The sequence below is a fragment of the Mustela nivalis genome (assembly GCF_964662115.1).
Source record: "Mustela nivalis genome assembly, chromosome: 18".
In the NCBI taxonomy this organism is placed as follows: domain Eukaryota; kingdom Metazoa; phylum Chordata; class Mammalia; order Carnivora; family Mustelidae; genus Mustela; species Mustela nivalis.
Genome location: NC_139037.1, coordinates 1982631 through 2010622, shown reverse-complemented (window position 1 = coordinate 2010622; position 27992 = coordinate 1982631). Strand labels below are relative to the sequence as shown.

Below are 27992 nucleotides of genomic sequence, written 5' to 3'. Positions count from 1 at the left end.
ATAAATTCTTGCGTTTCTTTGCAAGGATTTTACCTTTACAAAGAGAAGACCCAGCCGCGAGACCCCCAGCTGTGCGCACAAAGCACAGCCCCGCCCTCGTGCGGCCCGTTCTTACCGTTTAAAGGCGAAGTCCGCTTCAGTTCAGCCTGAGGAAACCCCGCTGCGGCCCCGGGTCCCCCAGGGGCACCGGGTCGGTGACGGGACACTTAGCAAGCCGAGGTCAGAGGTGGGATCCGGGATCACTTACCGCTTCGTTCCACAACTAGGAGATTCAAGATGCTGTCAGGTCCAGGTGGAGAGGCTCCGGGGGCCCCTCACCCCACCAGGATCCGGTCCTGTCCTTCGGCCCTCAGCCCCCACCGCCCGCTGCTCGTGGCTCCTGCCTCCTCTGAATCACGTCCCAAAAAAACTATTACAAAGCACACGACGAGGTTTCAGAAACTGATTGATGGAGAATCAGCCCCACACGGTGGTCCCATCCCGGTGACACTGGGCGCAGGCTCCCAGCAGCCGCTTCCTCGGGGCCTGGCCTTACCGCGGGGGCACCGTCCCTGCTCCAGCCCGTCTTACACCACAGCAGACGCCCCGGAGGGACAGCTGTTCCCCCACCTCACCGGTCAGCTGTCAGGCCGTGGGATTTCAAGATCAAGCAGCAGAAATGGGTTTCTTCTCCAAGGAGGCTACATGATCTCAAAGAACAGCCAAAAGCAAAATTGGGCTGAAAAAGCAAGGGTTCTGACCCCTTCCATGTTTTGGTGGGCGTCCCTGTGAGCGCAGAAAGGACCCGGCAGGGGGGCTGTTTTCCAAGCCCCAGGGTCACCGCCAGTCACCCACGCCTCCCGAAGGCTGGCCGGCAGGCCCCTGAGCCGTAAGTGACACGGAGCACTCGGTAAGTGGGCACCGTCTTGTTCCCGTTCGCTACAAGCCAGGGAGGGCTGAGAACGTTCCTGTAAGCATTCCTCAGCGCACGAAGACGGAACAGGGCCGCTTCCTCAAAGCACCGGGTCTCCAAGGGGAGCTCCTCTCCCACACACCGGACAGCGCAGCACGAGACGCTCAGAAATTCCGAGATCCCCGTGACCGAGTTCACCACGGTGAGGGACTAAAGCAGGATCCTCTCCGTCACCACTTCTGGGCACGAGGGCAGCGTGAGACCACACGGGCCACCCACCATCTGAACACCAGCCCGCAACCGCTGCACGCCGGGGCCACAGGACGGGCTGGCTAAGCGATGGGCCTTACCTGGCCAGACCACAGCAGCACACCCCAGGTTCTCGGGCAAAGGGAACGTCGGACAGGCCAGCTCCAGCTCAGAGCATGTTCTGCGTAAGTCAGGGATGGAGGCCTGGCCGGCTTCTCAAGCTAGCCCACCCCGGGCACACGCCCATCCTCCTCCTTCCCCAGGAGGAATGCCAGGGGTACAGGCGCTCCCCCCACCCCCCTAAGCCGCACGGGCTGGGGAAGGAGGTGAGGGAGGGAGCGGCGGGAGGCCATCGCCCTCAGCACCAGCCACAGCGAGCCCTGCCCCAACCGAGGGGCCGAGGGGCGAGGCCGGGAAGTAAGGCCCAGTCTGGGCTGCGGGAGGGAGGATCTGGAAGTCCCACCACCACGAGGCCTCCTGACCTGCTCCCATCCAGCAGCGGACACTGCCGGTCTGAGCTGGGCAGGCCACATAACCAGACAGACCGCCAGGCCTGAGTCAGAGCCAGAAAAAAGGTCACTTGCAAAAGCTGCCCGCACGGCCCACGCTGCCCCGGTGCATGAGAATCTCCAGAGTGACATCCGCCGTCTCCGATCACGTCACTCCCTAGCGAGTCGCCGAACGGCCCGTGCCCAGGTGTGCAGACGCGCACCTGAGGCTCCCCTCCTGCCGCTCGTCCGCACCAGAATTCCCCCACCTCACAGCAGCACAGTGGCCAGTAAGGTGCCGAGCAGGGGAAGACGGCCAGACCCATCCAGGTCCCCCGCCAGCTGCCCCGAATCAAGCACCACATGGGCACGACAGTCCCTAAGTTGGGTCATTCATGTTCCTTATGGGGACATGCGCTACCCACCCCCCAGCTGCCTCCAGGCTTCCAACCACGATCTCTGTCTTTCCCAATCCTCACCTGCAACCAATTCCCGGCTGGAAGCTGCCCGCGTGGGCCGGCTGCGTGCTCTGCCCTAAGGCACACCCAATGGGGCTGGTTTGCACGGGCTCTGCGCGCTCCCCTACCGAACTGCAAACAGTTTCCAAGTGGGAAACCACGTATGCCGGATGCCCGGCTGTGCAGGGAGAGGCCCTCACCCGGGACACTGCTGAGCCGTTCGGCCCCACAGGTCCCTGGGGCCCTGCCTGACGCCAGAGACAGGGACCCACGGGAAAGGAGCCAACAGCCTCTGCTAGCGGAACCCATGGAGAGGCCTGCACTCCAGAGGCAGGTTCCACCGTCTGGGTTCAAGATGAGTTTTTCATCAGAAAGGCTCATCTTCAGTCTGAGTGGGCCGAACAGACAAGCGGCCGCAGGCTGGGGCGTGGAGTGCGGTCACTGCACGCCCCGCTGGCCTTCCCTCTGGTCTCCCTGAGGCTTCATGCCTCGGCGACGCCATGCCTGCCACAGGACACACAGTGACAGCCACAAGGGTGGTGGGGTGACAGCGCCTGGAGGCTCAGTCCTGCGGAAGACACGAAAACTGGGACAGCGCCTCAGGCCCTGCTGGACGGATGTGGGACGTGAGCCATGGTGTCTCCGACAGCCGGCCAGAGGGAACCCCCTTCTCGGCTCGCCTCCCTCCCGAGTCGGGAGGCCGGGAAGAACCTCCTCGCAAGTCCATTGTTTAGGGACATGCCCAGAGCTCACCCACTCTACGATTCCGGGAAGCAAAAGGAGTCCAAGAGTTGCCAAAAGTACTGAAGCTAGAGCAATAGGGACTTTTTATTTTTTAAAAAAAGGCCAGTCAGGGAGAAATTCGTCAGGAGAACAGGTTTCATGGGACATCTCACGTTGGTCTCTACAGGAAGGCACCACAAAGCTGCCCCTTTCCCTGGGGACCCTCGCCCCCAGTGTGGGGGCCCGGCGCAGTCCGCCCAGCAAGGATGAACATCGCAGAGGGGGACGGGCGGTCTGCCTCGCCCGTGAAGCCGCCCCCATGGAAGGTGCGCGTGGGGACAGCTCTCTGCAGGCCAGAGGCGGAGCTGCAACGAATTCTTGGGGGTCCGCGTGCATTCGGGCTCTGTTCTCAGGGGACGCTAAGATCAGCAGAGACCTTACGGTGGCCCCAAAAGCAGGTGTCAGCGGGACACACAGGCACAGCACCCGCAGGAGCGTCTGTCGTCAGGGTCCCCGCCTTGGAGGATCCCAAGAGGCCCTGGTGTCTACAGCGCATTCCGTCCGTGGGCGTGATGTCTAGAAAGCTGCCCTGCGCCCTGCAGAGGGGGCCCAGGTCCTCTGCGCATCACCGGCTCTGCTGCTCGGGCCTGGGAACAGCAGCACCGGGCGCGCCCTGCACATGGGGAACGCGGGGCTGTTTCGGACGTGGCCCTGCTGAGTTCTGGGGCAGGTCCTGGGACAAGTAGCTGAGCTCGGGGTTCTGACGCCAGCGCGTGGGCAGGAGGTGGGTGGGGGGTGTGCGAACAAACACCTGCGTGGGACTGGCTGGGGCGAAGGTCCTGACTCTAAAGCTGCAGAGACCAGGGCGAGCAAGCCACCCTTGCCTATGGCCCGCATCACGGGCCCCCTGCGCTGCTGCCCAGACCCGTCAGAGCTGAACCGCATTTGTCTAAAATCCAAGCAGGTTCGTAGAGAAATGGGAACTCAGTCCAGGGTCCTGGCCCAGCGTTCCAGACCCTCCCCGGAGCTACCTTTGTGCACACTCTGCCCCCACCCAGACTGCCCTCACCCCGGGCCCCTGCCAGCCTGCAGGCCCTGTCCCTTGCCTCCAGCGGCACGTCCCCACATACGATGCCTCTGTGCAGCCCCCAGGGTGGCTCGGGCTGTCCCTGAAATCCGCAGGCTGAGGACAAACCCAGCTTCTCCACTTGAGTTGTTCACAGAACTCTGCAGCCGGCGTCTCCATCGGTCCTCTTCTGGTTCTTTCTTTCCGTAAGACACGCTCAGTCAGCCTTCCCACGAGCCCCGGACAGGACACACGCGAACGTCACACACTCTGTACAAAGAGTCCGGGGGGGGCTGGGCCGAGACTCCGCCGTCGTGGGCGCTCTGGTCAGAGGCCGACTCTCCAAAGTGCATGCTGCTTCCTCTCCCAGGCGCAGGGTCCGGGGCGGCCGGTCAGGAGGTCAGGGACTGGATGTTCTTGAGCATCTCCTCGAAGGCCTGCGGGGACGGCGCCTCTGCATTCCGGAAGGTGGCCTGCACCCTGCTGTACAGGCTGAAGGATTTCAGCTCCAGCCAGATGAACCCAAAACGGTCCTCGTCGAACAGGATGAAGACCCCCGGGGTGCGCTCGGGGCTGGTGAAGCCGTGGCCGGCAATGAGGCCGGTGCCGTAGAAGCTGTGCCGAGACAAGAGGGAAAGCGCCGGGAGGAGAGTGAGCGCCGGAAGGAGCGTGCTGGGCCCCGTCCTGCCCCCGCGGCCCCTGCTGCCGCGCCCCCACACCGGGGCCGGCCCTCCGCCCCGCCAGCAGGAAGCAGCACGTCCCAGAGCCCCAGACGGCCCATGGTCTGGACCGGCAAGCGACTCGAAGCGCCCGTGCGCGGAGTCGTGGGCCGGGGTCAGGCCGACCTGCCGCCCGCCGCCCTCCCACCAGCTCACCCAGCCCAAGGAAAGGGGCCTCGGGCAACCCCGCCGTGTACTTCTGCTCCGGAGTCTGGCTTCGTAAAGCCGGCCCCAGCACCGAAACCTCAATTCCCAGGACAGCTGCATCAGCACGTCCACGACTCCAGTGCAGTCACCACAGACGTACCGGCGCGTCACTGTCACTGTCACTGTCACTGTCACTGTCACTGTCGTGCACTATAGGACTTTCAAACGCCCGTAAGGCCAAGGCTCAGGTTTCAAGAGCAACGTGGGACTGAGATGAGACGCATTTGTCTTTCTTGCCCCGAAACTGGGGCTCACAGAGAGAACGAGAAGCCAGGAGCCGGCCCGATCTCCCAGCACACAGAACGGCACCCAGCACCCCGATCTCCAGCCACCACGCCCAGGCTCCACTGGGCAGGACGGGGAACGGGCCTGTGCTGAGCGTGTGTGGTTCACGGGACTCTCGCATGCGGAAAGTGGCACCAGAACCCACAGGGAGCCAGTGATGCAGCTGAGGTTCGTACTGGGGACGACCATGTCCCCCATCCGCGCTGCGGCGAGGCCTCGCAGACACTCAGATCCAGCAGGGAAGGGGCCACAGCACACCCCTCCCAGGTCCCGAGGCCAGTGTGCAGCCCACCCCATGCCTTCACCGCAGGGCGGGCCTGACAGCACCCAACGGAGCCCACGGGGCTCTCGGCCGGCCACGAGACACCGCAAGCTGTCCAGTCTCAGGAGGACAGCAGGCCGGCCACGAGACACCGCAAGCTGTCCAGTCTCAGGAGGACAGCAGAGCCCTTCTCTTGTATGACCACTCGCAACAGTCGGAATCACACTGGAACACCACCTATATGCCTCCTCTAGGAAAACCCGAATTCAGCCACTTTTGTGGTAATTGTGTAACATGAGGGAAAACGGCACGGATCTCCCCGGTGGGAGATCACGGAAGAGTACGTGTGCTGACCTCTGCCCCAGGGCCTGGCACCAGCTCCCGAACCCGAGAGTCCTAAGGGACAGGAACACTAGGAGGGGACCGACTAGGAGGGGACAGGCCAGGAACGGAAGCCTGGAACCTCGAGCAGCCCTGCCTTTCTCCAGACGGGAGAAGGGCTGGAGACAGAGCTGACGACTGGCCAGGCCTCTGTGAGGAAGCCTCCGTGACATCCCCAAGTACAGGGCTCGGGGAGCTCCCAGGTGGGGGACCCCTACGTGCACCCAGTCCCCGGGGGTGGAAGCTGCTGCACGCGGGACCCTACGCATCTCCGCCTGTGGCCGTCCACCGGCGTCCTTTCTCAGCTCCTTCAACGAAATGGCAGACATAGTGTTTGCCTGAATTCTGTGGGCTGCCCCAGCACATGAACTGAACCTGAGCCGCTCGCGGGGACCCCCGACATAAAGCTGGTTGGTCACAAGCACGGCTGACGACTTCGTTTCGGTGTCTGAGGGGACAGAGGCAGTCTTGCCGGGTCTGACACCATCTCTGGGGGCAGTGTCAGGACTGAGTCCACTGGCCGGACACCAAGCTGGTGTCGTGGAGAACTGCGTGCTGGTGTGGGGGGACCCCCCGAACTGGCACCGGGTACTCAGAACCAGTGTACCCAGCAAGCCCACACAGACACCTAAATCCTCCCTCGGGAGTGAGAGCCCCGGCCACACTTATGCCACACGTGACGCGCCAGTCAGACCACCAGCACCGGCACGAGCCAACGGTCAGTTCGGAAGTCAAGGAAATAGTCCTTTCCGCCGTACTGGACAGACACGGAGGCCAGGCAGCTATGATGCCAGGAGACAGACAGGTCATCACCTCAGAACATCCCCTAGGGCAACTGTGCAGGAGAAATTTCTGCAGGGACGGAATGTTCTAGACCTGCACTGTCCAAATACACACGTGGCTGCTGGCACCTGAAATGTGGCCAGTGCGACAGAGGACCCGAGTCTGTGGTTTCTTTTGTTCTGGTTCGTCGACACCTAAGAAGCCCCGAAGTGCAGAGGGCTGGGGCAGGGGGCCTGAGCGGCCGAGAACAGTGGCCCAAAACAAAACCGTAAGAGCCGCGGTCAAACCAAGAGCAGGCCGGCCCCGGGGCAGGAGTGCGCCGCCAGCCCTCTGTGGGGAGAGAAACCACAGATGACTCGGACGGCTGACCCTGAGTGTGCTCAGCGGGGCCTTACCCACAAGGACATCCAGCTGAACTCAAGCCGGCTCCCCGGGGAACAGGTGCAGAAGGGCCCCCTCCTCACTGGCCCCTTTCAAGGCCACCCGCAGGCTCGCCTGCCTACCCTTCACCTGACCGCTGAGGCAACACAAGGCACTAGGAAGGAGGAGGCCTCCAGCCCGGCGGTTCTAGTAAGCCCCGGGGGGAAGAGGTCAGGAGCCTCCGAAGTCTGTGCAGCCCAGGGAGGGGCGCTGTCCTCGAGCCTACGCTGGGGCCCACACAGAGCGGTCGGGGCCCCCCGCCCGGGTGCAGGGAGCCCCACACTGGCCAGTGCCGAGCCGGCCCCCACAGCCCGTCTCCATGCCGGGAGGAGAGGCAGGACCCCCCGGAAGGCCCACTGCGCCCCGCCCCCACTTCTTACCACATCCTGCAGGTGCGGGGGTAGTCCTCGTTCCTCGAGCTCACGCCCACGGGCAACACAAACGGCTGCCCCTGCCCGGGCTGGGCACCCGCGGCCTCTGCGCCCCCGGCCTCCCCGACCTTCTCGGCAGGCAGCTCCGCACCGGGCTGGGCAGGGCCCTGCTGGGGCTCTCGGGGGCTCTGCCGGCCTCCGGCCCCGCCGTCCTCCAGCCCGCTCTCCTGCTGCTGCTCCTGGCGCAGCCGCTCCCGCACGTCCAGGACGAGGCGGGAGAGCTCGCTGAAGTTGCGCAGGCTCTCCACGTCCGGCAGCTGGATGCGGTGCCTGAGGTCGATCTCGACCGTCTGCTGCCCGGCGGGGATGTTCGGGTCACCCTGCGGAGCGAGCACGCAGCCGTCAGCGGGGCTCAGGGAATGGCAGCGACACACTCTGCATGGTTCCGGCCACGATCATGCTCCCGGCCCTGCGAGCTCACTCCAGCCTTCCCACGGACTTAGCGGCACCCCTTCTGATGTAAGAACATTTCAGAAGTCCTCAAAAAACACGTGCCCACGGCGCACACCTGGTCTGCGAGGGCGTCTTCGAAACTAGGGGCTGACGGCACCCGAGTGACCTCGAGAGGCGCACAGACACCCGGCGGAGTGGTTCATGTGCACCTGGGACCTCCTGGTGTGTGACAGCTCCCATTCTAGAACACTGGGGCTTAGAGAAGGGCACAGACCCTCCCAGGGACGGCAGGGCAGACCTGAACGCAGGCCCTGACCTGTCCGCCTGACACGCAAATGCTCCTGAGCCTGAACCTGGGAGAACCTGCAGGCCCAGCAGCCCCACTGGGGGCCCCAGTGCTGGGCTCTCCACGCAAGGAGCCGTCCCAGGGTGCCGGGCCCTGCCAACCCAAGTCCAAGAGCACAGCTCCCTGAGAACAAAGAATAGGCACTGCGCCCCGGGACACATGAGTGTGCCGGACAGAAACACACCCCAAGTATGCACATAGCAGGTGAGCGCGGTGTGGGCGGGGCCCCCGGAGCAGGCCCGGTGTCCGGCTGGTCCGAGACCCCTACTCTGTTCAACAGCCCTCCGACTGTGCTGGTCAGCTGCCGGGCCAGGATGGCCGCGGGAGCCCGTGTAACAGTGCGGGCAGTCTCCAACGGGGTCGCACCTCAGGGCCACCAGGGGCGCTCAGGGAGCCCCTCCCCACTGAATCAGAGTGAGTGTGGCCCCCATGGTCCGTGGTCCCTGAGTCTCCAGGGACTCAGCCTCAGGGTTTTCTCACATCCCTAGGGATTCTGCGTGTGGCCCGGACTGGGAGCCGCAGATAAAACCACCCTAGAAATGCTCCAAGTCCCCTGGAGGGGTTGTGAAATGCAAATTCTGGTTCAGTGGGTCTGGGGGGCGGGGGGCGGGGCGCACTCCCAATCAGCATTCCCAGCCCACTCCCCGATGCAGGCTGCCAGGGGTCCAGAGCCCACCCTGAGCAGCCGGGGCGCAGCCTGAGCCTCGATACCGCGCAGCCGCTCAGACTGAGTTCACAGAGCGGGGTCCGCCAGGCAGCGCCCGGACTCACCGTGATCTTTGTGCCCCGGGCACGCTTCCCGTGGAAGCTGAGCATGACGATCTCCAGGCCATGGCTGCCGTAGGTGCCTTTGAAGAGGCCGGGTCTGATGAGGTCATCCGGGTGGCTGGGCGGGAGGTAGATGCGGCGGTAGGTCAGGCAGTTGCTGTGGGGGGAACCGGTGGCGTGAGAGCGGCTCGGCGGGCAGGCCCAAGTACGGAGCTCACTCGCCGAGCTGCCGGTGAGGGAGGGCGGGCAGGGCAGGGCAGGGTAGCCGAGCACAGCCGGGCGGAGCGGGGCACCCGCGTTCCTCGCCCCCTCTGAACGCTTGCAGGGCCCATCTCACACCTGCTCGGATCCCACCAGGGCTGAGCAGGGGTGCACACTCGCGCTACCAACACGGCAAGGGAACTGGGGTGGGCGGCGCTCTCTAAGGGGGAGGGGCTGCCGCTCCCGCTCTGCCGGCCTGGCACAGGAGCCCCGGAGACGGCAAAGGGCACGGTCACCGCGCAAGGCCTATTTCAATGGGTCCCAGGAAGAGGGCGTGGGGCAGAGGCCGAGGCAGGGAGAGCAGTTAAGAGAGGAGGGCTCCCCCCACCGCAGACGTGGGGAAACCACCCCGAGGCCCCAGCACACGGGCTGGTCCGGTCCAAGCACACAGCTGGAAGGCGATGAGAACCCGACAGAAACCCGACACCGAGGGGGCGGCAGGGGGCAGGGACTGCGCCACGGGACCACGGGGGCCGCACTCACTCGTACTGACTGGTGTAGATGAACTTCATGAGGATGAGCTCCTGCATGTGCTCGTGGAAGATGTCCTCCAGCGTCCGCCCCCACTCCTCCCGCAGCCACGTTCGGAATTCCTTCCAAAAGAGCACAGGTCACGAAAACACCACGACCAGCAGGGAGGACTGCTCACTGTGGCACTGAGTATTCTTACAGCTGGGGTGATGCCGCAGGCACAGCAGTGCCCATGTCCCAGCGGGGCAGACAGGACGGGGGCTCCCACAGTTTGCTCTCCGAGTCCCTGACTTCCTTCCTGGGGAGGTCAGCCACCAAAGGAAGGTGAGGGGCTACGCTCCCGCTTTGCCAGAGCACACGGGCCCAGATGTCAACAGGCAACAACAGGGACCGTGGGATCCTTTCAGGCAAGGCTGGGGCCACAGCCCGTGTCCAGGCTCCTAGGTAGCAGCCACAGGAGTCTCACTTCTGTGGCCACTCACAGGACATGCGGTGTCTACACCGAGCCTGGTTCAGGGGCTTCTAGGAAAGCGGGAGCACAGCAGGACTCTCATCGCTGACCCCCGTGCTGGCCTCATGGGCCAGAGCTGCTTTCTGCCCCTGTGATGAACAAAACAGGTATGGCAGGGGTGGCGGGGTGGGGCAGACGTGCCTTCCCAGTTATGTGACATGTTCAGGAAGTTGATCTGTGACAAGGGAGCTTGTACAAACACCGTGTCCCCAAAGCTCAGTTACGAATCTGTAATTAATCCACAGCTCGGTTCCCAGCTCCATACAGTGTTTCTAAGGACCGTCCTGAGTTAGCTCCACGAACAGAAGCAAACGTGATTTAACAACGACAAACCAGGAGAGCTACAGCCTCTAGGTTCCTTTAGTGTGTTCCCGCACAAACCCTGGCCACACACGGAAACCCCTCAGCACAGCGACAAGAGCACACAGCTTTGGAGCCTCAAGCTCGTTACATACGACTGACTGCACGTCTCTATAGCAGCAGCACAAAGTTGAACAACGGAGGGTTTTACGTCCCATTTCCAGCAGCCTCCAACAACTTATGACCTGGGAATACGTGTTAGCAGGCCTATGCACGACCCCTTCTCTGACAGCCACGGGCCTGGCGGAAGGAAACGGAGACACCCCACAGTACACGTGCCCGTGGACCGGAGTTCCCGGTACCAAGCCAGCAGTTCTCTCCAAGGTCATCCGAGGACTCAACGCCATGACAGCCCCAGTCCCACCAGGGTCTCTGTACAAACTGACAATTGTGAAATTCTTAGGGAAGTGAAAAGAACCTACAACGTCCGAAACAATCATGCAAAAGAACGAAGCTGGAGGAACCGCACCGAGATCACCTCTGACTCACTCTGAAGCTGCAGAAACTGAGACAGCAGTACCGACACCGGGGTCAGTAACCACCAACGAACGAGACAGAGAGCCCAGAGCCCGACCCCGCTATCTGGTCCACTGCCTTCCGACAAATACAGCCAGTCCACCCGTGGGAAAGAAAGTCTCTTCCACAAATGATGCTCCAGCAGCTGGACATCCACACTGAGAGAAGGAACCACAATCCCTGCCTCACACCACACACAGGAAGTACTTCCGGGTGGACTGTGGACGCAGACACAGCACGAAGGTACCCAACTTCTGAAGAGGAGACTCTGCAGCCCAACAATCATACAAGAAAAAACTTAACACATTAGACTTCAAATCCGTCCACTCAGATGGAGCAAGGCCCCGAAAACCAAATGGCTAAGGAAGAGCCAGGAAGGGAAGGGAGCTAACGCAGCGAGTCACGGACGCGCCCGTGTGGAGTAGCAGACACGCTGCGCGCCCCAAGCCCGGCTTGTGAGGAGTCATCATCTTATTTACTTCCCCCGGAAAGGTCAGAGGCATTAGAAATACCAATTACCCAGTACCCAAATACCAGACCCAATTACTCAGAACACAGACCTCGGAGATATGTTCATTACGAAATTATCTCCTGAGCGTCGCATGCCCAGGGAAAATCACCGGGGCCCAGAACACACAAGACGGGAAGAACATCGACCCGAGCTCGCTCACCGGGTGCCGGCTCCGTGGAACCACCACCTGCGTGTGCGCACCGGCCCAGAAGATGGGTGCGCACACCCTCCCTGGTCTACAGTTTGAGCAACCCAGCTGGCCCATGGCAGTCGGAGCTACTCCCCGGGCCCCGGGCTAAGTGGGCTTGTTTCGGCCAAGGCCAACACGAAGGCCGGCCGGAGCTCAGGAGGCCGGGGCTCACCCACCCTGGTGGGTGGTCGAGGAGGCCCAGGAAACGAACACCACGTGACAAGAATTTGGAACGTCTTCAGGGCCTTTTCCCTGGCCACTCCACTTCCGTATGGTCCAACACCAGGGAAGATTTCTGCAGAGTGCAGGGGCCACAGGGGGGACACCTGCAGGCGGTCAGCATGGTGTGAAGGCGTTCACGTGTCCTCTCAGTCCTCCAGACCCCTCACGTGCCACCGGTGACAGCATGGCCCCGTTTCACAGATGAGGACTGAGGCTCTCAGAGAGCAAGTCACCGGGCAGGTCAGGAGGGCAGCAGGGGGAGCACAAACCCCATGTCCGGCCACAGGAGAGCAGGTTCACTCACGCCATCGCCCCACGGATAACAGATGGAACGTGATTTAAAAATGAAGACGGTAAAGAATTCTAGTGAGACTGGAAAATACTTCTGGAAGCGCTAAAAAGCTTTAAAAACAAAACTAAACAAAAAAGACTCAAATTAGATGCAGTTAGATTGCAGTTACCTTGCAGGGCGAGAAGGTATCATTTCAGCATGAGACAGAGAGACAGGAGTGGAGTGCCGCAGCCTCTCTGTATGACCGAATACAGAGGCACCAGAGGCAGCAGGAGCGCGGCCAGCAGAAGCCCACGGCCCGGTCCGGAGGGACGAGCGCAGGGCTGCGGCCTGCCATCCTCCCTCCCTCCACTCTTCCCAGCTCTGCTGGACAGGCACAGGGTGGGCAGGGAATGTGCCAGCTGGGCCTTGCCGTCCCTGGGAAGGAGGCCAGGGAAGACGAGGCCGGGCAGGCCTGGGGGAGCCCCACAGAGGGGCTGCACGGTGAAAGCACACAGGTCACCCAGAGGCAGCGTGAGGGCAGTCGAGGCCACCGCAGCCCCAGCATCCGATCACGCCACGGCAGACTGGACCGGCGCTCAGAGCTGGACACGGCAGCAGAAAGCCCGGGACTGGAGCTGGGGGTGAGCAGCGGGAGGGCCGGTGAGCAAGACGGGGCGTGTCAGCCAGAGACCTGCAGGGCAGCTGTGGCCTTCACAGGGCAAGGGAGGGAGACTCGCGGGCTCCTTCGTGGGCAGCACACCCAGCGGGTCTGGGGCCAGCACTTCTCAGGGCACATGGCCTCCAGAGGGGATTGTCACACAGTGTCACGGAGACTGGAGGAGGGCACAGCACCGGGCCAGCTCCCGGGGGCATGAGAGGACTCCCTCCTTCCGCGGAGGAGACTGCGCTCACCCTCCTGTTCCCCTGCTAGCCCTGCTGGCCGCCAGAGCCCTCCATTCCCTTGGGGGCGCCATGTGGCCCCAGAATTTTAAATGACCATCAGCCATCAGAGCACAAGGAGTCATAGGGCAGGGCTCAGCCTTTTAGCTCAGTGTGCAGAGCGATCCGGAACATGGCACTGTCCCCCCACGGCCTGTCCTCTCTCCCTGGGGCCTGACACCACTCCCCTGGGTCCCAAAGACTCCGCGAGGAAGTGAAGACATTTCTGGCGGACTCGTGAAGTGGCAGGAGACCCTTTCCCCAGACGGCTGAGGGGCAAGACAGGGGAGGGACAGAGAGAAAAGCAGGCGAGAGGCGAGGGGCAGCGGAGATGGACAAAACGACCGGAGGGCCAGATGGCAAGTTCTCCCTCTGCTCTGCCTGGAGACGCGGCATCTCCCAGCCCGCCCTCCCCGGACGGACTCCGCAGGACAGACAGACGCCTCTGACTACAGAAGAACAAAAACAGAGAAACTCCTGGATAAAAATATACGATAAGCCAAACTAAAAGACAAAACATGAGGAAAAATACTGGCAACTCATGCCTGATTTTGATTTTCTAAGAGGAAAAGAGCTCCCATCAATCAACCAGAAACACAGCAGCACCCAGAGCCGCGAGGCGGTTTCCCAACAAGCGCGTCCCAGAGGAGCAGCCGCAGGGAGCCCCGCACCAAGCCCCGACCGTGGCCTCGGTCCCCGTCACAGAAATGCAAACGGACACCACGGTCCCGAGACCAGCAGAGCTTTGCTTCCACCCGGGCTGCACATGCTCTTATGTTCCATGAAGGCCTCAGGTCAGGGCTATTGCGGCCAGAGACAACAGCAATCCGCTTCACAGCCAGGGAGCCCGCTCAGACACGGCTTGCAAGACTTTTTTCCGATCCCGGTGCGTGTATTTCCAGAAATACATTGCACGGCCTTTTAAGTCCACAGCTGAGGGGCTGTTGTTCTCAGAAAACACACTGGCCCTTTCCACCGCAACGCGGCCTAGAGCACCCGCCTACATGACAACCGTGCCAGCCGTCGCGGGGGAAAACTGCGTCTGCCCCGGCCGTCACCGTCACAGGCCTCGTCTCCCTTCAAGGGATTCCCACGAGCCCGTGTGCTCTCTGCGGACACACACGTGTGTGTGACTTTACCTCGTGCCTCCCTGCAATTCCGCGGCTCACGGGGAAGCTGTCGGACTCAGAACCTGAGAAATACGCAGCCAACGAGTAACTGTCAGCTCAACAACGACCCTGCTTTTCCAAAGTCCAGCTTTCTTATTTATTTGACAGAGAGAGATCACAAGCAGGCAGAGAGGCAGGCAGAGGGAGAAGCAGACTCCTGGCTGAGCAGAGAGCCCGATGCGGGGCTCGATCCCAGGACCCTGAGATCATGAGCTGAGCCGAAGGCAGAGGCTATACCCACTGAGCCCCCCAGGCGCCCCCAAAGTCCAGCTTTCTGAAGAACTTTCTGGAATGGCCCTAGGTGTGACCTGGATCCTGCAGAAAGGCAAACTCAAAGGTGAGGAGATGGCACCCACGCAGATAAAAGGAAATCCCAAGAAACTCGCGCGTGTGGCTCAGAGACCAGCCTCCCCGCAGCACCGCCGAGACCCGGGAGTCAGCCCCAAGCCCGTCCGTGGGGAAGACACAGAGGCTCGCCGCCACCGCACACCCACGAAGGAACCTCCAGCAGCGCGGGCACGGGCACGCTGGCCACAGGGAGGAGGAGCGCCCATCAGAGGGAACGATTCCTCCCGGGCTCGATCGATCCGCGGGGCGGCGGGATGAACGCCGGTCCGCGTGGACACGTGCACGGGACGCCCTGACGAAGAGTCAGACGCACGGACTGGGCTGAGCCGGGGAGACGGCCCTCCGCTGGGCGCACACTGGCGATGTGACACCGTTCGCCCCACGCCCGTGCCCCGTGAACAGAAGGGGTACAGACTCACCTCCTGCCTCCCGCCAGACATCCTGTGGTGGTCCGTCTGGTTGCACTTGGTGGAGAACTCATCCTTCTTCACGATCTTGAGCATCCGCCGCAGAGGAGAGAGGACCAAGTCAGCCCCGGGCAGCAGGGCCAGCCTCTCCCACACCCACGCCCCCCACACGCGTGCCGGAGCCCGAGAGGCCACCGAATAGCGGCCCATGCAAAGAAGGGAGCTCAGAGCCACCCAGAGCACGCACATCCTTCCCAGGGGAAGGTGACATGCGTCTTCCCAGGAGGACACCCTACGGCAGGAAAGGGGGCCTGGTGCTTTCGTCATGTGTTAGGCAACACCCATGCTTCCTGCGGCGGCTGTGTGCCAGACTGTTCCCAGAGGGCAGAGCGTCTTAGTGCGAGCTCATGGTCTTGCAAAGAGGAGCCCTGAGGGGTTGGAATCATGACAAAAACAGCAATCGGTTCCAGCTGAACACACAATCCCGGGGGGCAGGGGCATCACAGCACACACACATGGGAAACGCATCCCAGGTGGACCAAGCCCCACCTCCTCCCACGTTCACCACTCGGTGTGGACACAAGTCTGTAGCTGGGAACACCACCGCCGCTCAACCAGCACCGCCCCCCGCCTGCCCCTGGGACCGGGAAGGACAGAAGGACCCCGGCCCCTCGCCTGCACATGGCTGCCAGGCCTCGGGGGCCCCGCTCACCTGGATGTGGCCATTGTGTGGCCCTCTGTGGCCATACATGCACTCTACTGTGGCCGACTTTCTCTCCATCAGGTGGACTCTGAACAGAGGCTTGAATCGCATTGGGTCGTCCACGTGCGGGTCGTGGGGGGGCAGGTACATCCAGCCAATGATGAACAAGCCGTCCACCTGCGGGGAGCCGACGGGCATGAGTCCACGCAGGGCTCGGGAGGAGGGGCCAGGACAGGACCAGCTCCCCAAGGACCACCCTGGCCTCCACGCGGCAGCCCCACAGAGACTCTCGGGGCCAGGAGACCACCTGGTCACCACAACCAGCACGGCCCACCTACCCAGCGCCCGGTAAGTAGAAGTGGTTAATGCCTGGAGACCGGGCAACGGTCGCCAACAGCACTGCGCCGACACCAAGACCTGGGAGAGCGGGACTTACGTGCTGTGACCCAGACAGAACCGCAGCAGGAGGGGCGGGCGCGCTAACCCCGCCGGCGGCAGGGATCCTTGCCCAGCGGGGACAGATCCCAGCCGCGGTGAGGGGCTCGTCACACACCTTACCACCCCACCTGCCCGCGGGAAATAAAGGGACACACGCCTGCAGCCTTATCTACAGCAGCCGAGATGCGGGAGCAGCCCCAGTGCCACCGACAAAGAGACGGACAAAGACGTGGTGTATATACCGTGACACGCCGCTCGGCCGTCAGAAGGGACGAAATCTTGCTATTTGCGATGACACAGATGGACCTAGAGGGTCGTGTGCTAAGTAGACTGCGTCAGCCAAACACAGACGGGTTTCGGCCACACGGGGAGTTTAAGAAACAAGACGGACAAAAGCAGCAGAAAGAGATGGACAGACACAGAGAACAAAGACACGGTCCCTGGGCGCGGGGTGCGGCGGGCAAGATGGGCGAAGGGGAGGGGAAGGGCGGGCGGCTGGCTGCGGGATGAGGTCACAGGGAAGTCGGCGGCGCTTGTGAGCGCAGCTAACGGACCAGGTCACCCAGCTGAAACTCACGTAATGCCGAGGTCAGCACGCCTCAGTAAAAAATAAAATTCCGAAAGAAAAAAACAAGCAAGTTTTGTTTGAAAAATAAGGTGGAAAAAAAAAGTAGTTCAACCTACACCTAAAGGCAAGCCTCGTGGGGAGCAGGGCCAGGTCTGAAGTCGGAGGGACAGGCCGGTCGGCGCTGGACCGCAGCAGGAGGTGCCCAGGAAGCACCAAACCCGCCAAACACGGGGGATCAGGGGGCTGCCTCGGGCAGCAGAGCCCCGTGAGGCACACACGGATGCCGCACACCGGCACTGCAGACCCGGCTCCAAGCAAGCCGCCGTGCACAGGCCGTTCTGCAGCCGTCCGGTAGACGATGTAGACCAGGCCTCAGGCCATGTCACAGTGTCCCCACCACATCTGCAGGGCGGGGCAGGGACAAGGCCCACTCGCAAGGAAACACCCACGCCCCTTAAAGACCCGCACAGAAGTACGAACAGACGAAATGCCATGGGCCTGGGATCTGCTCTAAAAACCCTGGAAATCAGAGGCAAAGGGAGGAAGCAGGTCCCACGGGCTCTGCCGTGCCTGACAACAGAGGCGTCCACGCTGCCGTCAGTCTTCCAAGGCACCCGACGGGGTGGCCGTGGTGGACGTAGGGTCAGAGTGGGGAGTGGTCCCCAGGCACAGCACACGGCACGTTCCCCGAGGCCAGAGGGCCAGCCCCACGGTCGGGGACCTGGGTGTCTGGCAGCTGGCGCTGTCTCACCCACTTCCACAGCGATCCGGTCCGAGCTGACGAGTGCAACCTGGCACTGTTCTGGCGTGACTCGGTTTCCCATGATCATCCCCTGCTTTCAGAAGCTTCAGTGTTTTCTTGTCACTTTATTAGTCACCGCGAGCGAGAAAAACAACGATCACCCTTCCCGCCTAAAGCACAAAAGGCAGCCTGCCCACGCCGGGCGCGGTCTGGCTCGTCCTGCGAGGAGCGCTCTAAACGCAAGGCTCTCCCCTGCGATGTCAGACATAGAGAGAAAGCGTGTTTCGTCACGGGGGTTTCCGCCAATCATAAGGAACACGAAGCAGTACTTATCCCCGTCCAAAACCCCACCCGGTGGGCACACCACAGTGTCCGAGCTCCCAGGGTCCCCGGGCGCCCGCGCGAGGCAAGCTGGGAAAGGCCCACACCGAGGCCCCGACGTGCTGCTTGTGAGACGCACTCATGGCCAGTCCCGCGGACTAGGGCCTCCGGCCTACAGAGGGGCGAGCGCCCAGAGAAGAGCAAGACCAGAACGCCAGCGCTCCCCACATGGCACCAGGCTTCACTCCCAGCGGCCTTCGGCTGCAGCGACATGGGGCCAGGCTCCCGGACACCGCGTCCCAGGGCTTCTGTGCAGACAGCCCCCGGCAGGCCAGTGGAGTGAGGATGGCCGCACCAGAGACCCGACAACGTGCCTACGGTCCAGGTGCCCGTAAAGCACCAACAAGGAGCATCTACCTTTCAAAACACGGCTGGGAAGCAACTGGGCAGAATCAACACACGAGACAGCAGGACCTGTTCCGGCTGAGAACCAGGGTCTTACACGGGATGCCCCGCCTGCGGCCACGGGCTGTGAGGGCCGCCCACGCCGCAGCCCGAACACTCCTGAAGACACCAGGGGGCACGCTCAGTGGGAGCCTGAAAACAGGCCCAAGAGCCTTGGGCTTGAGGCGAGCCCAAGAAGGCAGGGCCTCCCAGCCCTCTGCCCCCGGTCCCCGACTGCAGGGTGCTGAACCCCCAGGCCGCCACAGAGGCCAGGGCTCTCGGGCAGGATCCCAAGGAAGAGGGCCCCACAGTGTCTACAGCTCTGGGTCCCAACCTGTGAGGGGCGGGAGGTGCAGAAGCCAAGCAGAGAGCGCTGCCAAGACGCTAACCCGCCAGGACGGGGCGCAGGACCCCTTCCCGGGAGCGGAAACGCAGGCCCTGGAGAGCGGCAGGCGCCCAGCCCCCTGGGGACATGCTGTGGAGGGGCCACCAGGCATGAGACTGGCCCTCACCACACCTGGTCGGGGCCAGGCGCGCCGCTGGCTGGGACCCCAGGCCAGAGGCCAGGCACCCTCCGGCGGCAGCAGCGTCCACAGCCGCGTGTGCAAACGTACTAGCAGCCCCACGGCCACACCTGAAAACCCAGAGGGTAAAAGCAAGCTGTGAACTGAACCGGAGATACAGAACTTTGATACATTCAAGACACAATAAGGAAAACAAAGGTCACCAAAACAGAAAAAATAAGCCAGACTTACATCCTGACCACAGTGGACTAACAGGGACTGCCGTGAAGCCCAAGGCGACCCTAGACAACAGGCCACGCAGGGCTGTGATCCCCACTTCCCCCTGGATTCCTGCCAGAGGCACCTTCCAGACCCCAGGTCTCAGAGGCCAGGCAGAACCGGGCAGTGCTCCAACCTGAGCAACCAAAGACCGGAGCTCAGGGGGCTGGCGGGGCTGGAGTGTGGGGGCTGAGTCCCAGAAAGGAAGGAGCTGTGCAGAGACAGAGCCCAAGATCTGCCGAGGGACCCGGGTTCCAACCACTCACCAAGCCCAGTGCCAGCTGTGCAGCACGCTACACCGCCCGGCTCTGCGAAGCCGGGGCAGGCGTCCTCAGAGAACTCCCAGGGCAGGGCAGGGGGACCCCCCAGCACTGGGACCTTAGACAGAGAGCTACAGCACATCGCTAAGAGGCCCAGTGGTCCTCCAGAACACCCTGTCTGCCTGACCAGACTAACCCCACCTGAGGGACAGGAGTCATCCAGCTCAGAACTCGTTAACGTCGACCACCGCAGGGAGAGGGGCAGGCGCACAGGGGCCGGGGAAGCAGCAGACAGCCAGAGTCAGGAAGACACGGCGGCTGAAACCAGAAACACCGTGCTCCCAGCAGAGGCGGGGTGGGGGGGTACCCTCATGGGACGTCAGTCAGGCTGCTGGCAGGACGGACACCTGCTTCCAAGGCAGCCTCCACTCCCACTGGGCAGGCTGACCCCTCTGGTCCTTGTCTGCGGGCCCCAGCCCCCTCTCCCCCTACACTGGGGATGGTTACCAGGACCACGGCTCTTAGCTCAGCAGCCCTCCTAGCCTCCAGTGACCCTGATACTCGGAAGGCAGAGGATAGAGCCTCTGGGGCCAGACCCTCGGGGTCTGTCTGTGTGAAGAGGTCCCCGTGATTAGACTCGGGCTCTGTGTGTTTCGCAAGCGATGGAGAGAAGTGGGGCTTGTGCTTCATGTGAAACCAGGAGGAGCCCAAAACAGAGTCCTACTGCTGGCTAGTGAATGTGATCTTCAGGATGGGTACTGTTGGCCACATCTCTCCCCAATAAGGACCCACTTCCTCCCTATAATCTTGATCACTAAATAATGGCTCCCAAGAAAGTCCCTGTCCTAATCCCTGGAATCCTGTGAACGTCATCACCTTACACCGCAAAGAAAGGATTAAGAGACCTGACGTTAGGAGCGCCTAGGTGGCTCAGTGGGTTAAAGCCTCTGCCTTTGGCTCGGGTCATGATCTCAGGGTCCTGGGATCAAGCCCTGCATCGGGCTCTCTGCTCCATGGGGAGCCTGCTTCCTCCTCTCTCTCTGCCTGCCTCTCTGCCTACTCCCGATCTCTGTCTGTCAAATAAATAAATTAATAAGAGACATGACGTTGAGGATCTGCAGAGGTTTCTGGCTCATCTAGGCAGGCCCTGAACGCCATCCATCACTTGGAGCCCTCTGAGAGGGCGGTGGACAGAGGTCTGAGACACATGGAAGGGGAGAGGCCACGTGAGGACGGAGACAGAGGTACAGGGTACGGCCACAGAAGGGCCACGGAGGCCCTGTAGCTGAAAGAGGCAGAAGGATCCTTTTCTGGAGTCTTCGGACGGAGCATGGTGACCCGGAAACACCTTGGTCTCAGCCCAGGAACACTGATGGAGGGCGTCAGGCACACGGACTGAGGACATCGGGAGTACTGACGGGAGGACGGGGAGCACACAGACAGGGGATGTGGGGCACAGAGACTGAGGACGTCGGGCACACGGAGGACGCTGGGCACAATGAAAACATCGGACACACTGACGTCAAGCTTCCAGAAGAGAGAACACATTTCTGTCACTTTATGCCACGCAGTTTGTGGTCACTGGTACGGTGGCCGCTGGACGCTAAGACAGTGAGTGGGAGATGCCCTCAGATGGTGGCAACCACGTTTCCCCAAAAAATTGTCCACCGTTGGTGCCCCAACCCACCAAGGACACGGGCCTGACCCCAGTACTACTACAGTGGGTGAGAAAAGATTTCAAACCGGGGTTTGACGTCGCTCTGAGGCCCAGCCTGGGCGTGAGGCCGCTGTGGCTGCTAAGTGACTCACTCTGACCCGACAGCCTGGCGTGCCTCCCCAGCCACCGAACTGTGTCTTCCTCCCAGGACAAGTGCTCCCACGTGTTAGTGGAATGACAGAAGGAGCGCTCGGTGAGTCACAGCTGGGGTGCGCCCCGGGGCTCAGTGACAGGGCCGCTGCGATGACTCCATGTGGCCCGGAGGGCCTGAGGGTAAGTGTCCAGGGCTCCTGGGGCTCCTCGTTTACAACAAACTAGTGCACACCCCAAACCCTGAGGGCCCCACAGGCGTGAGCGCAAGGGCCCCAGGTGTCCAGGAGGCAGGGGCCAGGGTACAGGAGGGAAAACACCCTCGCAGCTCCACAAAGTCCAGGGACGCAGCAAGAAGGCTGCGAACCAATCACAGAACAGCCTCGGGCCCCTGACAATCATGCTGCCATCCGCAGGCGACAGCCCCTCTGGGAAAGGCCTGCGAAGGCCCAGGCAGCCCGCTCTCGCTCTCGGACTTACCACCACGTTCAGCAGTCCTCCGTAGGGCCCGATGTCCGGCTGCCACAATCCCAGAATGTGTCGGTACCGGTGGAGCACTACAGGGAGAGAGAGAGCAGGTCTTCACGCTGGGGCCGGCCGGTCTGCACTCCACAGTGACCCGGCGGGCACCGCCAACAAACTACTCGTGATGGCTGGGGACAGAGCCTTGGACATAAACGTGGATCTCAGCAGATCGTTCAAAAAGTTTCTCACGAATCTTAAGAAGGAAAATGTCTCTCGAGACCATAATAAAACAGGCAACAGGGCCACTCTGAACCCAGGCTCTAAGTGACCAGCACCAATGGCGCTGCCTTGAAAGACACAGAGTGAGCACCCTTTTGAAATGGTGAACCTCCCATCAGTGAGGGGGTCAGAGACTGGGCCACCACTTTCCTCAGCATGGCCAGGATGAGATTTTTCTAATGCTGGGACCTGCATCTGCCCATGAAGTGTGTCTCTAAAGCAATCAGACTAAAAATTATCACTAGAGTGAACGGCTCGCTCTGCTGGGCACACAAGCCCGACAGCCCTGTCCTGGCAACAGGTGTCACCACGCCCCATGATGACACATCCAGTCACACATCTGGGTGTACCTGTGAGGGTGTTTCCAGGTAAGATTAGCATTTAAATCAGTGCACCAAGTGAAGCTGATTACCCTCCCTGTGTGGTGGGCCTCGTCCAATCAGTTGATAGCCTGGAAAGAAAAGGCTTTTCCACAAGCAGGGACTGCCTGTCTCTGTGAGCTGGGACATCAGTCCCTTCTAACTTAGGATCTGAAACGGAAACGTGGGTTCTTCCAAGCTGTCCAGCCCGCCAGCCTTCAGACCCCAACTACACCCCTGGCTCTTCTGGGTTTTCGGCTTAATGACAGCAGGTCTTGGGACTCCTCGGCCTGTATTAACCGCAGGACCCGATTCCTTATGATAGAGTCATCCAAGAAAACTGGTTCTGTTTGTCAGGTGAACCCTGGCGAGCACACGGGGAGCAGGGACGGGCTGGAGCGCTGAAGCCACGCAATCACTCCGTTCCGAGGGGAGGGGGCCCCGGCCGGCAGCGCCAAGTGGGACATAGAGACAGAGTCGGGACGGCAGCTATCAGGCCTCCTCCACCTTGGTCTGGGGTAGAAGGACTAGGAAAGTGAGGCCAGAAGCAGCCCAGGCCTCTGAAGTACGCGGGCAGGGGGCCGGCGACCGCTGAGACCCGAGGTGTCAGCCTAGGAACACAAGTTCCTACACGAGCATGTACTGTCTCCCAGACACCTGCCGTCCGTGCTGCGCGCCATCTTCTGAGTCGGTTTACAAGCGGCACAGGAAATCCAGTGTAGTTATCTTAAGGTCATACCCTGTTAGTTCTGTGTTTAATAAACAAGCAGGAGCTCAGCAGATAACGAACTCCATGGTGACATGTACGCTCAAGGGTTTCGGGGTAAAATGTGATAGTATCTGGCACTTACTTTAAAATGTATCAAAAAAGTAAGTTGGAAACATGGAGAGATGGCGGACGGACAGCTGTGGGATGTGACGTGTTGCCGAGGGTGGTAGGATCTGGTGATGCTAAGTGGCTGCTTGTGATCCCGCCCATGTTTCTTTCTTGTCGATTCTTAAATCTTTCATGACGAAACACCGGTGAGTATGACACCTGGGCCCATGCAGCCTCCCCTCCGGTCGCCCCTCCCCCCGGCCCTCAGTCTGACTGCCAGCAAGGGTCTGGCTCTTTTCCAAACCAGTCTATGATCTCAGAGCCCCCGGACGGCTCCAAGAACATGCGAGACTCTTGGCGATTCTAAGAGTTCCCTGTTTTGCTTTAGAAGCTACAGCTTGTTGCAGTAAACACACTGCCCCCCACGTGTCTGCTTGGCGTGGCGGCCCTCTCTGGACATACGAGCTCTACACGTTAGAAAAATCACTGTGCCCTCCGTGGCTCCCGCGGATGCAATGACACCGATTCGCTCAGCCTGGGACCACCCTCGAGACGGTCCGAGGGAGAGCGGGAGCCCAGCATCGCCCCCAGGGCTGCAAGCAGGACCTCTGAGCTGACCCCTCGGCGGACAAGCCGTTTCCTCATGCAGGTAAGGTCTGTGTTTTAGGGCAGACACGTTACAAACTACAACCACCCAGAACAGGGTCCAGCAAGAGCCCAGGGCGCCTCCAGACGGACAGTGTCTACCTGAGTCACACAAACACTGGGTGTCCACACCGGCAGGGGGCCGCGCTGTTACCGTCTAATGCCCGAGGCCCTGCTGGGAAAGCCGACCCCTGAACGAGACGAGCAGAGTGCACGTGTCCATGCACTTTCCCTCGCGCTCCCCCTGGACCCTCTGCCTGGCCCTGCATGAGGCTGCGGGGGGTGGGGGGGGCTGGCTGAGATGTCCTGGCACAAGGCACTCCCCAGACCCAGAGGAAGACCCCCAGCTCACAGAGCCCTCCCTGCAACGTCTCCAAACAGCCGCTGACCAGGGGTCCAATTACAGAGACTGGGCAGGAGACCCGAGATGTGGAGGCGACTGTGTTAGGCCCTTCAGGTACTTTACTGTCATGGGCTTTAGGACACTACGGAACTTCAGTTCATGGGCGGAGACAGCCTGAACACAGGAAAACCCCGTTACCCGAGACAACAGCAGAAACGCGCTGCTCCACCCCACAAGGCAGGACGCAGGCCTTTCAGAATAATTTGTGTTTCTTCCAAACAAGGCAGCTGGCAGGCTGTTCCAACCACCAGTCCCCGAGGTCAGTGTGGCCATACTCAGAAAAACCTTCCCAGCTCTAGGACACCACCCTCCGTTCCCCAAAATGGGGGACCATCTGAGCTGGCTAAGGGACCTCCCCGCTCAAGCGCTGGCGGGAAGACAGCCCTTCCTGGTCAGTGCCAGTGAACGCTCATCTACCAGCAGGAAGGCCATAGAGTAGGCAAGCAGAAAACTCCTGGCACAGGAGACAACACCAAACCCAAACGATCCTGCTGTCCTCGGCATGGCGTGGGCGGGGAGCTGGCTCTCTTCCCCCGTGGCCTGCACGCAGACAGCCGGCACCCCGCCAGCACGGCCCTCCCTCGTGCCTGAACCACCACATCTGAGGCTGGGGAGCCGGGCTTCTGGGTGACAGGTTCCCGCACATCACTATGGTCCACAAAATCATCCTAGAGACAAAATCAGAGCAGATGTCCAAGCTCATCAGGCCAGAACGACCCTGGTACCGGAACTAGGAGGCCACACAGACAAAGACCTGCAGGCCCGTCTCCTGATAAACGTGGATACAAAAACCCTCAACCAAACACAAGCAGATCCAACTCAACAGTCCATTCCAAGGGTCACTGACCGTCATCAGATGCGGTTTATCCCGGGATTAAAAACTGGTTCAACATCCAGAAATCCAAGCAGTTGACAGCACCTTAACAAAATCAAGAACAAAAATCGTACGTCCTCGACAGATGCAGGGAGAGCATCTGAAAAAATCCAGTATCTACTTAGGACAGAAGCGCTCCACAAAAGGGTCGAGAAGGGCTGTGCCTCCACGGGACAAGGCCACAGGTGAGAAACCCCCAGCGAATGTCACGCACAGCGGGGAAAGCCGAGAGCTTGCTCGCCCCTTGTAGCCTACACAATGCTGGAGGTCCTGGCCTGAGCAACGGGTCAGAAAAAGCAGTAACAGGCATCCAGACTGGAAACAAAGTAGTAAATCCTTTGCCATCTGCAGTCGACGTGACACCGTCGGTGGAAAAGCCCGCGGAACTAATACCGGAACCGAGTCAAGCTGCAGGACCAGAATCGACATCCAGAGCAGGAGCAGGAAGATGACCCCACGGGCTCCAGGATTCGGCCCGGTGATGGGCAGGTGGGCTCCGTCCCCAGCTGCACTTCCTGCCAGGGCCCCTGCCCCCTCCACAGGCACCTTCCTGTTTCCAGATTTCCCAGGGGTCTCCCCCTTCCTCACACCCCTGGTGCGTTCCCGGCCCCCCCACCCCCAGCCCACTGGACTCTGGAGGAGCCTTCCGGTCAGATTCTCCCCGTGCAGCCTAACACCCTGTCACCTGCGCCCAAGCATTAAACGTGGCCTCTCCACCTCTCCGCCGCGGGGTGCGTGATGGTCCACCGAACCCCCGGAGCTACCTGCAGCAGCGCCAGAGCTCTAGGCGGGGACCTCAGAACCCAGAGCCCCGTGGTCACAGATAGCCGCTCTCAGTTCACACACAAGGACACGTTCGCTATGCCGTGAGCACGACGCGTTCCCCGCGAGATGCTGCCGCGCCCTCAAAGACACGGACGAGCCAGACTGTCAGCCGACAGCATGCGGCCTGACCAAGTACGCAGAAGTGAGCCGCCGAAGCTCCTATGGGGCCACACAGCTCCTCGGAGGTTCGCTTTGGATGGGCCGGCTGGCCTCTCCCCGGACACCGTCGTCCGCTTGAGGCTGCCGAGCCTCTCTGGTCAGCAGAGACCAGGGGACCAGGGGACCAGGGCACAGGGGTTCTCAGGAGCTCTAGGAACAGGGCAAGTGGGCATGGGAAAGAACGGTGCCAGGCCCCGAGGTCCTCACACGCCAGGCAGTGCGGACAGTTCTGGAAGGCTGGGCTGAATGAGGCACCGGTGCTCACCGGTGCTCACGGGGAGGGTGGGTCAGCACAGGATGGAAAGTGCCGGAGGCGACCTCCCAGAGCGCTCAGCAAGGACAGGACTCGTGCCTCCCAGCCCCCGACAGCCCAGCCAGCTCCCACGCGGCTTGGACACGCTCCCAATGAGGCCCCTGGTCACCCGCCTCCACCCCGTTCAGCTCTGGGCCTGATGACCCGAGCAGGGTGGGCATGGTCAGGAGCTGTGCCCCACCCTTGCGACCCCCGAAGCAGGCTAACCGGGGCCCTGGCACCGGGATGGTCTCCACAGGACCAGCAAACACGCCTCGGCTGTGTGTCCACCATCAGACGGGGGTTAGGAGAGATCTCGTGCGCAACTCGGTTTCCTCTGCTCCCACAGGTTTTGATAGAAACTGTGTGTCTATGAGACTGAGCAGCGGGTCTGCTCCAGGCAGGCGACACACGTGGAGGGTTCAGGGGTGGGAGGAATGCGGGAATGGGCCGTGTGCTTCCAGGAACAGAACCACCCCTCTTAGCACAAGCAGGCACGTGCAATGTCTTCGTGACAACAGATACCCACTCTCTGCCTCAGCTCAACCTAAGAGCGTGGACATGTGTGCGGTACGGCTCAGGGAAAGTTCCAGACTCAAGTAACACCCATGGAGAGGGGAATCAGGTTCTAAATAATCAAGTGCTTCTGCTCACTTCTGCCCAGTGTTTTTTCTAATTCACATATGCTGTTACAATGTGACTAACGAAATCCAGAAGCCAACCGCATACACTTCATTTTGGAGCACAAGTGTTTTAAGGCTTCTACCCTGTCCTCTCAGCCCCACAAACAATAAATACTAAAATGTGCACCAACGGAGTGGTCTTGCTGGTACTACCCAAGAACCCCAAAGCTGCTACGGAATCCCGGCCCACGTGTGCAGCCGACCCAGGGCCACGGCTCAGGCGTGGCCAAGCTACAGAAAACAGCAAAGGTAAGAAAACAGCAGAAGCCAAGGAGGGCAGCTCGCTTTTAACACCCAAGCAGTCCTCGTGCCCGGAGTTAGAAATCCCTCTCCATGCAGCTTCTCGGCCGTGCGTGCCCGCAAAGCCAAAGCCAGCAGCAGGTACGTACGGCAGGTGTAAACATCTCTGTATTCCATGTGCTCGTAATCGGGAAGAATTTTCATGAAACGTCCCGACTTCACGCGAGGGTTTATACCTGAACAGACACAGCAGGGAAAGGTAAAGATGGTCTGCTTCCGGGACGGTCGGTTTCAGTGACTCGACACGCTCCCTCACTGACGAAGGGCATCTCCCACTGCACACTCAGCCCCAGAACCGCAGGGTGCAAGTGTTCGCCGGGGTGACCTACCTTCCTTTAACCAGTGAAGCCACACCAGAAACTCACGAAGGTGGGCAAGCCCGGGACCCTCCTCTCTCTGCCGCCACAGATCAAGGGAGCACACGGAGGTGGGAAGCCAAGGCTGTGGCCAGGGGATGTTTGGGGGGAACCCCTGTATCTGACTCCGATCTCTCCCTCGCCGGGTGCACACCTGGCTTTCCCCTTGATTTCTCTGCATTGGCTTTATTTCTAAAGGTGATGTTTCCTAGCTCAGGCCCCTCCCCCCCGAACCCGTCTATGCCAGGAACCAACCCCGACTTTCTTCCACCACGCGTTCCAGAGGCTAAGCAATTTTCTCCTTGGTAAGGCGTTCAGAGCAAACACAGAAACACAGTTCTCGCATCATGAGCATGAAAACTGAAACTGGCTCTGACCAGGGCAGAATCAACACTTCCAGACACTGAAAAGGGTCATCAT

At 61.2% G+C, this 27992-nt stretch overlaps 1 protein-coding gene across 3 annotated transcripts in view; it reads right to left on the bottom strand.

The window, feature by feature from the left end:
• Positions 1-2897: 2897 nt before the first annotated feature.
• Positions 2898-27992, bottom strand: part of FBXO31 (F-box protein 31) — a 38891-nt gene continuing 13796 nt past the window's right edge. For all 3 annotated transcript variants that reach the window (XM_082711620.1, XM_082711621.1, XM_082711622.1), the window contains 7 exons: positions 21596-21672; positions 15763-15930; positions 15063-15137; positions 9616-9725; positions 8875-9028; positions 7314-7684; positions 2898-4491 (listed from right to left, as the gene is read on the bottom strand). In XM_082711620.1, coding sequence (XP_082567746.1) covers positions 4269-4491; positions 7314-7684; positions 8875-9028; positions 9616-9725; positions 15063-15137; positions 15763-15930; positions 21596-21672 — 1178 coding nt within the window. In that variant the 3' untranslated portion in view covers positions 2898-4268. The remainder of the gene's footprint in view (positions 4492-7313; positions 7685-8874; positions 9029-9615; positions 9726-15062; positions 15138-15762; positions 15931-21595; positions 21673-27992) is intronic.